The 18,244-nt window shown below is 41.7% G+C and overlaps 1 protein-coding gene across 1 annotated transcript in view; it reads right to left on the bottom strand.

Moving 5' to 3' along the window:
* BBS5 (Bardet-Biedl syndrome 5) overlaps positions 1-18,244 on the bottom strand; it is a 396,157-nt gene that overhangs the window by 148,037 nt on the left and 229,876 nt on the right. Inside the window, exons 5-7 of the mRNA XM_069616160.1 lie at positions 15,517-15,644; positions 14,869-15,004; positions 4,583-4,678 (exon numbers count right to left, since the gene is read on the bottom strand). Coding sequence (XP_069472261.1) covers positions 4,583-4,678; positions 14,869-15,004; positions 15,517-15,644 — 360 coding nt within the window. The remainder of the gene's footprint in view (positions 1-4,582; positions 4,679-14,868; positions 15,005-15,516; positions 15,645-18,244) is intronic.

Genomic DNA, 18,244 nt, shown 5'->3' with positions numbered 1-18,244 from the left:
TAGGATTCAGAAAAAAATGGGCAAGACCTCCTCCTTGATGTGGAACGAGGACACCACTTTAGGTAAAAAGAGAAAAGGCACAGAAAGCAAGTAGTCTTTTAGGCAGGAGTGAAAGAGTCTACACCAACCAACTACTCAGTTATGTGAGAATATTAATGCCCTTCAGTCGTTAATGAGGTGTCAAAAGAGGTATTCTAAAAAAAAGCCCTTAGGGTAGAGGAAATGTAAAGCTTTGAAATAAAAAGGTATTTGGTGCACTGTGAGCGTCAACGTCCTGTGAGAATGCCAAATAATGTAAGAATAGCTGCCTGTAACGCCTACTGCACTCAACTAATCTCCCTTCTGTAGTGAATTTGGAACCTGATCTGTGGTCATGAACATTCAGATTTCATCTGGGCGGTCTGATTGAAAGTGGTGTATCATCTTTCCAAGACCCTCGTCTTTTCTGGATTGCAAAAAAACCTGTACTACAACCCTTGACTTTTCTTACCCTCCAGAACTTGTTCTATAGCTGGTAAATCTAGTAATTGTTTGACATCCTGTACCAGATGTTCCACCAAAGACTGATGAAATGGTGGGGCTATGGGTTGTTGATGTAGAATGGAAAGACAAGACCGATTAGACACCATAGTCCAAGTCCAGGAATCCTGGGTGAATTCCTTCCATGTCTGAAGATGATCTGCAATTTATCCTCTCAGTGGGGAGGTGTTTCAAAATAACCTTCAATGCAAAGCAGACAATTTCACATTCTGCAGAAAGAAGTGGTAGATGTGAACCCTTTGTTTTAGATAGCAAATGTTTTGCGGGGGGCACATTTTTCTGGCTACAACGTATGCAGATTTGTTATGTGTACAGGCTTTCAAATTTTTCGATTTTTAAATGTTTGGACAGTTCCAGCAGATCCAACAATAGAATTTCCGACTGTGTGGAATTATGAATAATATTTCTGCAGATTTTCACAAAGTTTACCATACATTTGGACGGCTTCTAGGACTGATGGCTCCTATGCTTAAATCCAAAGGTGCTTTAGTCATATGATTAAGCAAAGAGCTTATCGTGGACCAGAATTAAAAACATCTTATTATCAAATAGTAGGTTTTGCATTAAATTGCATAATTCTTTCCACAAATTTAAATTGCCAACTGCTATTGTGGCATCATGATTTGTCTAACTCAAATACAATGCACTATACTACAAATGTTCTTTTCAACTGCATCTAATAATTTTTCGAACTCAGAGGGCACCAGATTCTTTTTTACCGCCAACTGCTGCCGACACCACCAAAATGTGTGCAGATGGGGGTGAACTAACCACAACATGTCACTTGTTGGCAATCTGGGGCCATACCATAGACATTCTTCAGTGGCACAAGTTCAGTTTATCTGCCCCGAGACAAAACTTGACCCGATGCAAATATGGATTGTTTCTGCCCCAGTAGAAACGCTATAAAAAGGTACACTGCAGTGGTGCAAAGTATCTGCAATATGGGTCATGTACTTAATGTTCATCTTCTTATTTGTTAGGGTACCAGAGTGAGTGTTTTCTCAAATTTGTTGAGCCAACCTTTCAGTCTCATCTTGAATTTTTAAACTAGTCTTATCCTTGCTTTTCAACAGCATTATTGGTGCAAACATCTTTGAATCCACTGTTGTCACATGCATGTTTATCAGACGAGCTAAGCAATAAACCAGTCCTAAAACTGCGGTATTACTTCAATGATGAAGGTTGCTCGTCAGCAGTCCCTGGGTCACTTTCCTTAATCAGGGCAGAACTAGGATCTGGTGGATCGATTGTCACGGGTTCAGTATCTGCTACTGTAGTGCGAGTAGACAGTAATGCTACAGGTTGTTCTTGTGCTTATAGTGGCAATTCTAGATCTTTAGACTTCTCCGTTCTCTGGCTTGCTCTACAGGTGGAAAAGATGCAGGTGCTGCAGGTTGTTGAGGAAAAGTCATCTGAACCTTTTAGCAAAAAGATGGCATGCATTTTGAGCTCCTAAAGCTATGATAAGAACTGGGAAGCATTAGCTCTAGGGAATTACTGCATTTGCATGCCATGACGCAAACGAGATGCACATGCAGAAGAATGGAATACGGACGTACCAGCAGAAATTGGGAGTTGGGGGTAAGGCACAGAACACTGTTTGTCTCAAAATCAAAAGATGTTTCAACAAAGCTATTTGCTAAAAGCAGCAGTGTACTTTGATTTGAATACCTAGAGTCCATTTTGGTCTTCACTGAGGCCTTTAAACTTAAGCTCACAAAACATGAATTAGATTATTTCAGTTTCAGTTTATTTAATATACTTATAGCCATCGGGCTTTGTACATACAACAAACAACAACATATAAACACAATCCAGATATAATATGTTGATCTCATGTTGACTGTATGCATTGTTCTCATTCATTTATCTTATTCGAAGATTTAAAACCCTAATCTAAAAACGGTGATGTCAAAACAGTTATAGTAAACAGTTTAAAATATCAACAATTCTCAAATAAACTAACACTTTAAAAAAGATGAGATTGCAATTATCACCTTTCATAAAATTAAGATTATGCCCATGTGCTATGCGCAGAAGTATACGATGCAGAAGGATCTGGGGATTCATTAGTCTTTGACTTTGTTAAAATGCCATCACTGAAGTTTAATTTTGCCTGTACTGCTGACTTTTCTGGAAGGTAAAGGGGCATCAATCAGTGAGCCATCCTCGGTTTCTATGAAAAAAATTGGGAGCCTCTATACAGATTCTGAATCTGTTGTCATTTGGTGCAATTTGGTTCAGCTTTATTTGAGCTCTTTATACACTTTCTCCTGAATCTGTCAAATGAACACTTCAGTACCCTTCTTCCAGGCACAATCCACACGCTTTGTGCAGAGTACTCCCTTCCCCCCAGCTATGCATGCCAACACTGTATTTTTTCCTCTATAACTTTTTGATTGAAGTTCAAGGGGCTGGTGGTAATTTGTTTGCAAGATGGTCCAAATGGCTAATCTGAGCTTTCTGAGAGACCTCCAACCAGGCATCAACAACCTAATGACTGGCACTTCCTGCGTAAGCCCAGTAATAGATCCCAAAGAAGCGGTCAGCAGCGATTGCCGTTTTGGGCATTCAAACAGGTGACTCAGTGTCACAGAGTAGTACACGTATTCACCAAATTAGGTTCCAGGCTCCTGTGTCTCTTCATGTCTTGTGAGAGATTTAAGTCTCCTTGCAATGTACCACATATCTTACCTGCAGTCTTAATGCCCTCTCTCATCGCAAAGTCCAAAGACTCTGCAGTGGTTTTCTATTCAAATATTGATATTTATGCAGTCTTGCTCAAATAGCTCTACTTGAAATACTGATGCATAAAATGCAGTCTGGCTAAGAGTGCTCCAGACCATGTCACTGAACGCATGCATTGTATGGTCAGCCTTTGAAAAAAGGAAGGAACAAACCTTGAAAACAGATTTCCTCAAAAACATAGAAAGAAAAATGGGTTGAATAAACAGAAGCCAATGAAGGGAGAGGTCTCCCAAAAGAAGGACACACAGCTTAAGAGTTCAGTCTCAAAAAGCAGAGAAGGATGCCCGGGCAGTGAAAGGCCAGGGACAGGCGCGGCCAAAAGAGATTTTTTTATGCATGCAGATTTATTTTCTCTGCTCAATTTCAAATAAATGATATGTGCAGCCTCTGCGCAGAGTATGACGATATCTGATGAAGTGTGGGGAAAGCCGGACCAGGATGCGGGAGTATTATATTTGGATTTTATTCAGCTAGTGTTTTGGGAAAACTGTACTATTAGAAGGGGCTTTACGTGGCTGTTGTAGAATTCCTGCTTTTGGTAGAGGACGTCTTTCTTTGACCCCTTGTTATGCAATTTTGCAACTCTGATTATCTTTTATTCGGCCGAATTTGGCTGCTGGAATTCAAGTTGTGAGCTTTGCGTTTTCAATAATGGAAGTTGTTTCTTTTTTATACCATAACCGATTTTCTTAAGATTCCTTGCTGATTCTTTCTGCATTTTGGAGGGAGAGAATGTCAAGTGTGGCCGGAATATTGTTTAGCGGCTCACAGAATGAGTGTACTGTGATTATCTGTGTTTATATTTAGTGGCTCAAAGGGACATTAAATAGTTCTGGAGGGATGAAGGCCCAATAGGAGAGCGCGGATGTTGAAACTAACATTGTACTGACGGTGCAATAGGACTCAGTGGAAAACCTACCAATGAGTGATTGAGTGGTCTCACCAGCATTATGGAGCGGTCTTATTGGTGGGGCTATCGAAGTTGCAGGTTAACATTGGGTCTAAGGTGAGGCCTGCTTTGTTGGTTAGGCTGTTCATGATTTGCTTAGAAGAGAAAATAATATAAGCAACAGTTAATCAGGAGGTCAGTATAGACCCAAGAACATTACAGTTACACCTTCTATATATTTTTGGGACGATTACAATCACAGTGGTTATGGGGAATTTTTTAATGCAAACACCACTACATATTATAGAGTTTAATTTCAATGAACAAATTCGTCAAACGCGTTTTTGGGTAGAAACACACTTCACATATGTTTGCCTGATGGGAAATGTAGAATATACTTACAATTTGAAGGTAGGGTATGCTGACATTAAAGCTGTCGTTCATATTCGCATGCCAAACGATTCTTACATTTGTTATGAAAAAGGTTCCCAAATTACCCTGAAAAGAAAAAAAGGAGATGCAGGATTTTATTTAAATATTAATAACATTGCATCAATGGTGTTACATTTTACCAAATCAGTGGTGAGTTAAAATTACATAATAGAAAAAGATAACATCCTGACTGAAAATACCATCAAAAAGAACCCGGCATGTGTTTTTCTATGTAGCATGCATGCTGCAGCTTCGTGAATAACAATTAGTGTTACTTTAGCCATCCCAATGGAGTTATTTAATTTATCTCGGAATATAGGCCAATATTATATTAAACAATTGATGCATTTTCTGAATGACGAACATCATTTTGCATTAAAGGTCTAATAGTTAAATCTTCTGTGTTTCTTAAACAAATGATTATTACTGCTTTATTTTGGCACAAGTGTGACTGGCTTTTTGAAGGAGGATGAATTTGATTGATATGAATGTGTTGATATATGAGACCATAGTATGGTGTGTTGCCTTTACACAATGGAATTGTACAAGCTCAATGCTGAATGTATTTTTTCATTAAGGTTTTAATGATTGTCAACCAATGATTGTCATTTTTGTACACTGTCTCTATATATGATTATGATGTTTAGAAAAAGAAAAAATAATAAAAAAAAATAATAATAAATCAGTAATGACAAAATTCAATTTCTGAAATCAATTTTTACAAGAAGGTATTGTATTCAAATTGCTTATAGATAATATGAATGCGAGGAGAGTCCGTACGTGTCTTATGGTACTTGTACTTTTTGTGATGGTCTAACAAATAGGCATTCTGTAAAGCTGTAGTCCAAGAAACACATTAGTCTTACCAGTAGAGATTTTACTTAATCACCGATTTACAACAAGATACACGAAAAAACCATCAATACCAAATACAACACATTTGTTATAAACATTTTTCTAAGACAGGAATGATTATCGGGCAAGCATTAAGGAGTTTGTCTTCCAGACTCCAATGCCTGAATTTTCATGCAACATGAATGCCACCATGGTAGTGCAGTAGGGTATCTGAGTTACTTAAATGTTCCCGCAGTCATTTTATCAAGTGCTAAATGACTACAGGTCCCCGGTTGGTGCTGTTTGTTAAGATTTGTGGAACACCACAATTCTGCCAGTGATAGGTTGTGGCCTCCAAAGAAATGAGCTGGAGTGCTGTTCAGTGGTAAAATTACAATAATCCTGCATTTTACTGTTAAGTGCCATCAAGACAACACTAGAGTGTAATTCAAGTAAGAGACCTCCAATGGTCTGGCACTTGTGGCCATTTTTAGGAGAATCACCGACACAACAGAGCCTTTAAAAAGGGGATGGGTGCTGTGAGCAGAAAAGCAGTGGTAGACTCCTCAGTGGGCCAGGCACCGACTCCACTGCCCCATCAGACAACTCAATTAAATCATTTAAGAATGGCTGCCCTGATCACCATCTCTTGCTTTATCAGGCTTGCCAGGCGCATCGGTTTGCAAACCTTCGCATACATGCCCTGTACCGTAGTCTATCTCAAGTGGGTTTTCTCTACCAGATTGTCGAAGGTGGTTGTGGGTCAATGTGTGGCAACTAATCATATGCAGATAAGAATGGTGGAAGTGAAAGGATGCTGGGCGGTGCCTGCCTGCACCACCGAGCTTCCCCATATCACATCATGAGGGCTTGCAGCTCAGTTACTTCAGATTTCTCTATCTGAGCTCAGAAGGTTGTAACGGCAATACTAAAAATAAACCATTACAAAGCCCTTAAAATATATAATTACATAGCCCCTATGATGCAGATGCAGCACACCCTCTGCCCACTAAATGAATCTTTTAATACACCCACACAATCTCTTCTTCTCCAGTGTGAACAATCAGAGAACCAATCTCACTACAGCCTCTGTATTGTTAGTGATACCTACTCTTTTATGCAACACGCTTTGCTGCTACTACTCTTTCTCATGTCGTGTAAAACAATTTATAATACTGTTACATAGTTGGGAACTGTAGAAACTATCATTGGGGTCTATTTTCTTTAGTTTGCCATAAGAAATCACTTTACCTGTTATTGTGCAGTGTTCAAATGTTGATTCATTTCAAATCATCACACTAACCCACCACATTACTAATGATAACACAACTAAAAGTATAACTTCTCACACAAACATAAACAAATGAATTTCTTTTTTTCGCTGTAAGCTTTTTCATGTTTGAGGTGGCACTGACCTCATTCCTTTCAGAGGCCACTGACCACCATCATTGTTGTTGCTGAAGCTCCTCTTGATTCACTGCGGGAACACTTATTGACCTGCTGCAATCACCCAATGATGTTATGACCAAGCACATTTCCTTGAGATATTACAAGCCTGCTGCCTGACATCCCCATAGCAACTTGCCCGATTGTGACTGCATCCCGTGGCAACAAGACTCACAGGAGAATTCTTATAGTCAGCGAAAATCAATCCTTGGTTTCAATTACTGAAGGAAACATACTCTCTCAAGGACAGACTTTCAAAATTAATGTCTCTGGAGAGAACATTTGTTCAGATGTCCCGTGGTTTATGAAGCGGTTAGGGAGAATTCTCAGAAATGTGCGAATTCCCTTCTACCTTAGAGGCCCCCAGCTCTTTTGCTGGACTTAAGCACTTTAATTTCTATCCTGGAGAGAGCGAGACCTTTCCCCCACTCTCTCATGTATTTTTCTGTGATGTGAACTCTATGTTTCTTTGGGTTTTGGAGTCTGACAAACTGTAGAGTTCAATAATGAGAGGAGACGAAATAACTTATTTCGGATTTAATTAAGGAATCTCCGGCGGGCTGCTCCCGACCAACCACTTCTCTCTCCCAGTCGGCTGACGCTTTGCTCTCCTTCATTCAGAGTTCTCGAATCAAGGAAAACGAAACGCTCACCCACAGGGTATGTCATATGGGATTCTACGATTACACATGTAACATCTCCCTTCCCAGAATCCCAAGGAACAAAAGAAAAAACAACTATGTACATGAACAGTGCAAGCAGAAAACAAAAGAAGAAGAAGGAAAATGATGAAAAGTAAATAAAATACAAGGAAAAGGATACGCTTTGACATCTCCGGCACCACAGGAATATGCAAATGCAATTTGTGTAAATGTCTGTCGTATACAATTTAATGTTTTAATAATAAATGAAGTCTTCCCTGTAGTTGGGTATGACTCTCCTCGGTCTTGTGGATTGTCCAACATTTCTGCATGGAACCCTTTGGCACTCTGCAGCAGTTGACTCCTTCACTGTTTTACTTCCCAATTCTCTCTCATTCACTTTTTGTCTAATTACATCGGGGGTACTGTTAATGTCCTCCAAGCCAATTTTCCTTGCTAACGTGATGTCATCACAAGACCACTTCTCTCCATTGTCCAACACAACTGATTTCTCCAGACGCTTAATTACTTTCTGGGGAGTGCGAAATTTGGACTCTCCTTTCAAGATTCTTCTGGGCTCTTTTATCCTGACCCAGTCCCCTACTCCCACACTGCTCTCCTTCACACTCTTATGTTGATCATAGTACTTCTTATATTGTTCTTGTCTTTTCTTGACTCTCTCCATGATCTCATCCATATCCAGGCATGCACTCTTCTTAGTGCTCATCCAAGCCGGCTTGAGTCTATTGTTAGCAACCCTGCCTCTCATTAATGTAAACGGTTCCACACCAGTAACAGAATGGGGGGTGACTTTATAAGTATTTAGTGCTTCTTTTAGAGTATCCTTCCATGGCAGATTATTTACAACCGCCAATTGAATCGTCCCTTTTATAAAGCGATTCATCCTCTCCACAAGTCCATTACTCATGGGATGATACAAAGCTGTGGTATTGTGCCTGATTGCTCGATCCTTTAAAAAACTCTGTACTTCATTCGACACAAACTGGGCTCCATTATCCGAAATCAATTCTTGAGGATCACCTTCTCTACTAAATATTTCTTCCAAAAATCTGGTAACCTTGCATGCAGAAACTGAATTCTCTATGATTCCACACTCCACCCACTTTGATGTATAATCAACCAACACTATAAGATATATCTTCATGGGTTCCAAAACTTCATAAGGACCAGCAATATCAATAGCTAGTTTAGACCATACTGTGTCAGGTACACTTACTGGATGAAGTGGTGTAACTCTTGTCAGTCTACTTTTGTCACTTACTGCACAAGCCGAGCATTCCTTAACTAGTGATTCCATATCGCTCCACATATTAGGCCACCAGTATGTCCCTCTAATTCTTCTCTTTGTTACGTTTCTGCCAATATGCCCTTCATGAGCAATGTCCATAATTTTTTTCCTCAATGTAGTGGGAGGAACTATCCGATCACCTCGATAGACACACAAGTCATCACATGACAACTCATCTTTGATTCTTTCCCACAGCCTAATCTCATCCTGAACATTTTTCCAACCATCCACAACCGCCTTTCTCAACAAATCTTGTTCCATGTCTGATTTAGTGGCTGCCACCCATTCCTCTTTTCCAAAACTGGGATGTATTTGTGCAATAATGGAATCTACATCTTGGTCTTCTATTAGTCTCTCATCGCCTGACGAATCCATGTCCCCATCAACACATGGAAGCCGGGAAAAACAGTCAGCAACCTTATTTGTTCTGCCCGGTGTATATTTTATGACAACATTGTACTGCATAATGATTAATGTCCATCGTCTAATACGAGGGGACATTAGATGAGAATTTTTGGGGTTCAGCACGTGAATAAGTGGTTTATGATCTGTTTTTAATTCAATTGGGATACCCCAAATCAGTCCTTTAAAGTGTTCCAAAATCCACTTGACGGCTAAAGCTTCCTTCTCAATGGTAGAGTAGTTCCTCTCTGACCCCTTTAAAGTTCTTGAGGCAAAAGCAATTGGAACAAGCAAACCATCATGAATCTGTTCCAAAACACCACCTAATCCTACATTACTAGCATCAACTGATATTATGGTCTTAGCACCACAATTAAACATCTTGAGTGCAGGTGCCTTATTAATCAAATTTTTGATTTCATTCCATTCTTCTTCACACTCAGCCGACCATTCAAATCTCGTGCCCTTGGTCATCAGACTTCTCATGTGAGTGGTTCTGTCTGCATAATGGTCAATAAATTTAGAATAATATTCTGTGAGACCTAATAAACTCCTGAGTTGGTCTTTATTTGTGGGATCAGGAACTTTTAGAATGGTATTTATCAGGGCCTCCTTTGGCCTTAATCCCTTTTCACTGATGCAGTGGCCTAAGTATGAAACTTCACTTTTCTTTATTTTGCATTTCTCTATTTTAAGAGTTAAACCATTTTGTTGTATCACTTGCAATACACCTAGTAATTTGGCATCGTGGTCTTCTTCGGTCATAGCAGACACAAGGATGTCATCTTGAAAGTAATGTACTCCTTTTAGGCCAGAGAAAAGATGTTGCATAAGTCTTTGGAACACTGCTGCTGCCGATGCCAATCCAAATGGCATCCTTTTATAACGAAAGGCTTCCAGTGGTGTTATAAAGGATGTAAGATGCCTTGACTCTTCAGCTAACACAACCTGATGATAAGCGGATGATAGATCAAGCGTGGAGAAAAATTTTGCTGGTTCCATGGTGGTCAACATTTCCCCTATGTTAGGCAACGGATGGCGATCAATCCATATGTTGTTATTGAGATCTCTTAAATCTACACACATCCTGATTGACCCTTCAGGTTTTCTCACAATGACAATCGGGGAAAGCCATTCAGAGCTCTCAATTGGTTCGATAATATCGTGAGAACATAATTTTTCTAGCTCTTTCTGTAGAGCTTCTCTCGTACCAATCGGAATGTTCCTCACTCTGTGCACTACCGGTCTTGCTCCTCTTCTCAGTATTATGCGATGTTTGAAACCTTTAAGGGCTCCTATATTGTCATTAAACACTTTGGGAAAACTCTTTGCTAGATTTTCAGCCGAGTCACAAGTGTTGCACATTATGCTCATTATCGGTACGTCTTCACCTGGGTGTATTCTGATTTTTAGTGAAGCCTGCTCCCACCAACCAACAATTGAGAAACCATCTTTTGCCACATACAGTCTGCAAAAAGTCTTCCTTCCCTCAAAGTACAATTGCACCCAGGTATATCCAATAATATTAATGGGTGTTTTCCCATACCCTGTCACCTTGACATTGGAGGTTTGAAGATCCTTTGTGTCCATGTTCAGCACATTTACATATGTGTTCATATCTACCATGGTATATGGCGAACCCGTGTCAACCATTACTTGCAACATAATGCCATTTATTGCCATGGGCACCCATGAGCCTAGAGAGTTCCCAGTTGTTGCAACAGTGAGTATGCACACCCCATCTTCAAAGCAGCTGGTGTTTGCCACTACGTCCTTCACTTCCACTGATTCTTCAAGCGCTCTCACACTTGTCATGGGTCCTCTGTTCAATTGGCCATTACTCCTCATGTTGTTATAGCGAGGATTAAATCTGCCTCTGCCCCTTACATTTCGGCATACCTTCCCAAAGTGACCTATTTGTCCGCACTTATAGCACTCCGCCGAATGAGCCGGGCAATCTTTTTCATTATTTACATGTTTCGACCATCCACATTTGAAGCATCTATTCTGTGACTTTTGGAATGTCTCTCTATTTTGTCTCAGGTTTGAGCCGAAATCTGACTTCACTATTCTCTTCACCATAGCAATCAGTGCTTCCTCCTCTTTGTCACTATTGCTTTCATTGGTAGCTTGTATGGATTTGATGTCAATACTTTCAGCCTTATCATGAAGTTCCTTCATGCACTTTTCTCCTAATTCAAATGTTCTTGCTATTTCAATAGCTTGCTCTAAAGACGGGTTCTTTGCTTGCCACAGGCGCTGCTGAATTTGAGGATCGGCCACATGTAATACCAGTTGATCTCTCATATACTCATCTGCCAATCCTGTAAATTCACATGTCGATATGAGGCCCCTCAGAGCCGCAATGTAATCGTCCACAGATTCATTCTTGCCTTGTTTCCTGGTAAAAAATCTGTACCTCTCAAGGACAATATTCGTTTTGTTGCCAAAATGTTTGTTCAGTTTTACTAGGGCAATCTCATATTTCCTTGAACTGGTGGAGGAATCCCCAGCTCCTAGCTCTACAATACTGGGTTCTGGCATATTCCTAAAAATCCTCAATGCTTCTGCTCCTATGCAATTCAATAAGGTGGCTTCTTTAACGTCATCGTTATATTTTGCTCCCCCAACTGCCCTTAAGTAAACTTGAAAGCTGTCCAGCCATTGCTCCCAGGGGCAGGTTGGATTGCCAGGTAGGGGCAGGAACTTCATTGGAGCCACAACACTCTGCATGACTGACACTGTTTCCTTTTATGTTCCTCTGACGATCACTTTCTTTGTCTCTTTCCTTTTTTTTTTTTTTTTACAACATTCAAAACACGAGGCCTCTAATTGTACATGTATATGTTCTACAGTCACTTATTTGCTTGTGTGGAAACTCTGCACAAACTCATTACTTGTGTCGTTGGAGCGTTTAAAAGTTCACTCTCCCTTTTAATCTGTAATCCGGTCACCATCACAGTGTTACTTTCTCCCGAACAAACTGCATATGCGCGTACTCTCAGCGTAATTGATTGTTATGTGTTGCTATGGTGATGCTGCTGGGAGCACAAAATGGAGGCACGTTGAACACGTTATAGGGTCCTTTTCTTTGAAAATTACGTTCTGGCTCACATAGGTTGGACGTATTTATCATACCGTTTATGGTGACACATCGTTTGGGAGCCCGCGCTCACATTCAAATAATGCACTTTTAATCTTTATGTCTCTGTAAATATTATTTACTTTCCTACCAGCCGGTACCTGTTTCCAAGCAAAGACCTTCCGTTGCGAGTTTACGTGGGTCCGAGCTCGTTTTCACAGCTCAGTCTGTTTGCTGTGAGAGTGCGCTTCAAGTCGGAGATTCTCATTTGTTCTAAACGAATATCCTCGTCGCCATTTGTAGAGTTCAATAATGAGAGGAGACGAAATAACTTATTTCGGATTTAATTAAGGAATCTCCGGCGGGCTGCTCCCGACCAACCACTTCTCTCTCCCAGTCGGCTGACGCTTCGCTCTCCCTCATTCAGAGTTCTCGAATCAAGGAAAACGAAACGCTCACCCACAGGGTATGTCATATGGGATTCTACGATTACACATGTAACACAAACTTCATAGGCATCATCTTTTTACATTGTGACACACAGCACTTCAGTGTAGTGTCACATAGAAATCCCTTGGAGTTCTGCTAAGGTTTAAATACCTTCTCTTGGATAACTACTGTTTCCAAGAGCAGTGAAGTGAAATTGACTTTACTTACATTTGTAACTTTCTAGACCCAGCACGCACTACCTCACAATAGGCTGTTGGATGGGTTACTTAGTATCCCCTTTGTCTAGTTTCTCATGTACCATTTTTATGTTACCCTTTCTACGATTAATGGCTGGTGGCAGTGGTTTACTTTTTACTACCATTGAGTGTTTCTACCACGAGCTGCAAGTGCAGCTGCAGTAAAGCACCCATGGTTGCCCATTTTGTCAAAATGGCCCTGGTCATCTTTTTTCGCCATTTCTTGTTGGAAAGGTCCTTCTTGAGATATGCTCTGTGCGCCAAACTAGTTTTGTCTTTGGCAGGATTCACTGGTGAAGCCCACCTCTGGCTCCAGCTTGTCTGGCAGGGCAGGAAGCGAGGGAGGTGCCAGAAACTCCCTGTGATTAGTCTCCTTAGTTACAGGAATGAACCCAAAGGTGATTGGCCGGCTGGCTGTCCTTGGAGGACAGCCACCTTGGAGGACAGCCACCCCACTGTGTGATTGACAGCTAGGCTGAGAATGAATGGGAGAAACATGCATGCATAAAAGGTGAGGTCTTTTGCTTGGAAGGCAGAGCAGACCACTGGACTAAGAAACCCGAAGTAGAACTTGGAAGAGACGTTTGCTGCAACTCCTGGACCATTGATTTGTCTGGTGAAGCCCTGCTGCAGTGCTGAAGCTCTGAATTCGCCTCGATTAGAGAAGCCCTGCAAAGGACTTCTCCCCTTGGGTTGGTGGGATCAAACGACCAAGACAAACTCATCTGGAAATCCTCTGGGAGCTGGCTGTACTTCCATTGCTGCTGCAGGAACCGATTGCCAGGGAGAGAAACACCAGAATCGGGTGTGCCGTCAAGTCGGACCCAACCTCCAGGAAGATCCTCCGGACTCCCATGAAGCAGGACTGACCAAGCCTGAGCCACCTCAACAGAGTGCTGGACTCCAGATGGGAGGAAATTCCATAAGGTATCCGAGAACCGCAGTGGTGTTATTTGCTAGAAGCTGAAACCGCAAAGTGCTGCTGATCTGAAGTTTGCCCATTGCTGCCGCCGACCTTCAAACTGTAATGCAGGAGTCCCCAGACGTCCTCCCTCTTGTCCCCACGACTGAGGCCCAGGAACAACAGGATCTGCAGACCTGCAACAGGAACAGAAGCTAGCTGGAAACAATTTCTTTAGACCTAAGGTACTGCAAACTAAGGGGTACTTACCTTTTGTCGTGCAGCCTTGCTAGTTCTCAGTTGAGACTTGTCTTGGTTGCTTTTGCAGAGTTGCTTGCAGCTTTGTCCTTCACAAGTCTCCCAGTTTGTGGCCCAACAGTGATTTCATTTTCTACAAAGATTTCTAAAACATTGTGCAACACTTGTTACTTACCTTCGAGAAGCCCTTCAGCTCTCCAAGAGTTTTTGCTCAATTGACATTGGCTGTCCTGGTTCCGCCTCTTCTTCGTTACAGTACGGACTAATCTATCCATGGAGTCAGCAGATCTCTTCTTGATCTTTGTATTTTGTATGGGGACTCTACTTGGGTAGTCCCTACTGTTCCTCATGCCAGTACTTCCTATATTGGTAGTATGGAAAAAACATATAGGGACATTAGGAATTGTATTGGAGGGGGTTGGTGAGGAAGGAGTCCTGGGGTAAGTTGGGCTATGCGGATACATGTTCTCACCAGGTCATCACTAATCCCATAGGGGGCCTCCCTCCCCATGAGATCCACCCACTGTGTACCACCCCTAAGAGGACTATCGGGTATCTGTCTTACCTCCCTGGACTCATGGGCAGGGGCTCTCACTATGGGATAAGTGATGACATCTAGGGATTTGTCACAATAAATAGTACTACACAATAAGAAGAGTCAAAATATGAGTTGAAGCAGGTTTTGTTTGCCTTTTACCTGATCACTGGATAAATTCCATACTCCATTAATTTTATCGTAGACCTGTTCTTGAGGAAGAAGTCTCAGTTGCTTGTTCTGTATTAGTGCGCCTCTCAGTTTAAGATCCCGGTACATTTTAGATGTTTCATATGCTCTAAATAAAAATAAAATAAGAGCTGCTGAGGAATTCAAACTCCTTCAACAATTTTAACCAAAAGTAACAACATCATGCTTTGCCCATATCAATTTCAAGAGTTAAATGAAACACAGACGCGGTTCAAAAACAAGGTCTGGGTTACACAGGCCTCTCTTTTTATCCAAGTACCTCACTCATACAAAAGAACATTTCTCAATAGACCTATTATAGGACAATGTCATAGGGACATCTAAATGTGTTTTCTAATCGGAAAGCTATCAACCTTCTTAAAAGTAACAAAATACAGCTCTTCATTTTAAGAAATTACAGAGAGTATTTGAATTTTATAGTAGCTTTATTGCTGGGAGGACTAAGGGATTTTTTAATGTAGGCATAAGATTGAATCTTTCGCTATACAAACATTAAAGGAAAATGCTATCAACACACCAACATCAACGTGCAACATCTTAATATAACACCATATGATACAGTCCAATTCTACTCCAAAGAAAATATACAAATGCAGTTACCTGTGTACAGCAATGACTGAAGTGAAGAGTCGAGGACTGCCAGGTACGACATTTGTAAAGATAAACTCAAATCGAGTGTTGTTGCACTTGGTTAAAATATAAAGAGCCTCAGTCTGACCTCGTAGCTTCTGTAAAAGCAAGTGCAAGGGTTCATTTTATTCTCATTATCAAATAACAAGCAAGTATTGACATGATCCCCAAAATACAAGATCTGAAGACAAAGAAAATAAATCTTAAAGCAAGTACTCTGCTGTGAAATAAGCAAAGACTTTTGAAGGAAAATTACCTTGGATTCATGTCCAAAATTGTTTTTTCCAAGCGTACAATATAATTGATAGTTATGCTTACTGTATTGAAGAAACCACTTGGAAACTAGTTTTCAATGATAACATAATACATTGCTTAAGTACTAAAAGGTGATTAGTCTTGATGTTGCATAACAGGTCTTTAGAAATTGTTATGGTCGCAGGTGATAATGACAACAATTGAAGACCGACAGCAGAAACACTAGTGGCAGGAATCCCCTTCACCCCCATATACACGTGGTGAGGGGCAAGGGGATAGTGGTGGGGATAACAGGATACAGTGGGTGGTGGTTACAACAACAAAAAAGGTGAATGCAGCAACTGTCATTTTTACCGCTGCCACTGAATTGCTGCCATTTTCATTTGTACATATCTTTCTCAACGTAAAAATCCTTCCTTTTTTTAATTAAAGATACTTGGAAACAATGTTCATCATTAATTCCACCATAAAATATTGTCCAAGGTACTTTCTGGTGAGGCCTTTCCAAAAAATTATCAACTGTGAAAAAAGTGTGTGGTTGTTTAACAGTTAGTATCCTCAAAGATGAACTGTATTTGAAAAAAGACATTAACTGAGTATATATCATCAACATTTGTTACAGCTGCTAAAGAACTCTATTAAGAAGGTTTGAACAGGCCAGAATGTACTTTGCAAAAAGGGCTCATGTGAGGTTTTACACGGACCTCAAACTGTGCGGGAACATAGTACGCGGGAGCCGGGGTGCTCTTCAAACTGCCTTTATTAACCGCCGGCATCAGACCGCCGGAAACCCCTTAGCCCCTTCCCTAACCCAACGTCACTTACCTCTTACGGGGAAAAGGACCGCAACGGCGGTCCACCCACACAACGATGTGGGCGGGTGATGCCAGGGCTGCCACGACCTGACATCTCCCCCTTTTTTAAAGTACCAGATCCTCACAACTTCTCACTCCATCTCTTCGATAAGTCGGTGGGGTTTGATGCGACACCTTTGTGGTCTCCAGGTCACTGGATGGTTTATCCTGCTTTCCTCACTCTCAGATGTCTCGCTATCTCCCAGGTAAGGTTCATCTCATTGTCGTTCCTCAGCACTGTATGCGTTTCTGTCCCAAATGTCTTCGGGGTTGGTTGTCATGCGCTTGAAGTGTGAGACATTGCGAGTTACCGAGGAGTGATCCTCTCTTTGTGCTGTGATCATGGTTTCTCTCTTTTGTGTCACCGTCAGGAGTTCCTTTGCACGTGGCATCCTCTTTTTGTTTTCTTCGGCTGATGCGTCCACACCTGGTCTCCTAGTTCCATGGTCGATTCCTGAGCTTGCCTCTTGTGATCTGCAGTATCCTTCATCTTGGTCTTTGCGGTTTCTTCTCTTTCTTTGGCCTCCTGTTCTAGTGGTGTTGCGTCTGCGGGGCTGGGGTCTTCTGGTAATCGTGTTTTGATTGGTCTTCGGAACATCAGGTCGGCCAGGAATATCCCTGTGGTGCTGTGCGGGGTATGCCTGTAGTCCCTCAATAATTGGTAGAGGGCCTGTTCAAACGGCTTGTTGAGAATGGTGGCTATTTGTAGTGTTCTTCTGATGTTGGCCATGAATCTCTCAACTATGCCATTTGCCTGTGGCCATTGAGGCGTTATTTTTCTATGTTGAAACCCCATATATTTGGCGAAGTTCTCAAAGTCCTGACTCATGAAAGGCGGTCCATTGTCCGACTTTATCAGTTTGGGAATCTCATATGTGGACAGCATGCGGTCCAGGGCTGGAATGACGCTTGAGGCGGATGTGCTCTCCACAATTTGTGCTTCCGGAAATCGGGAGTGTTCATCTATAAATACTAGCACGTAGGCGCCATCTCGCAGCGGCCCGAAGAAGTCCACCGCTAATACTTCCCATACTTGTTCTGGTAGGGGTGACATCTGGAGCGGGTTCGGGTGTGGTGGTGGTGCTACTTGTGCACGCGTCGAGCATTTTCCAACTATTTCTTCCACCATCGCGTCAACCCTCAGGAACCACACTTTTTGTCTTAACAGCCGCTTGGTGGAGACCACCCCTCGGTGACCTTCATGTGTCATGTGTATTGTTTCTGCTCGCAGTGCCTCCGGGATGAGTACCTTGCACCCCTTTAACAGGACGTGTTCATCTACTATGGAGAGTTCTCCTCGGACGTGGTGTATCCATTTGATGTTTCCTTGGACCGCTTCAAAATTCCTGTTTTGCCTGTTGTCTCATGTGCGCTCTCCTTTCCGCCTGTATGCAGTGTCGGACAATCCTGAGGGCCGGATCCTGTTCTGACTGTGTAATGAGGTCAGCCCACCCCACCGGCAGGGGCTGAAGGTGGTGTACCATGTAGTTGATGTACTCGTCCGTGTTTGATGGTTGGGGGTTTGCCGGTCCTGTTGGGTGTTGGGACAGGTAGTCTGTCGGATTGTCCTCTTTCCCTGCGCGGTTTTT

Source organism: Ambystoma mexicanum, chromosome 9 (assembly GCF_040938575.1).
Source record: "Ambystoma mexicanum isolate Mex_15411 chromosome 9, UKY_AmexF1_1, whole genome shotgun sequence".
NCBI lineage: Eukaryota > Metazoa > Chordata > Amphibia > Caudata > Ambystomatidae > Ambystoma > Ambystoma mexicanum.
Note: the sequence above shows the minus strand (reverse complement) of the source record. Positions and strands in the feature narration are given on the sequence as shown.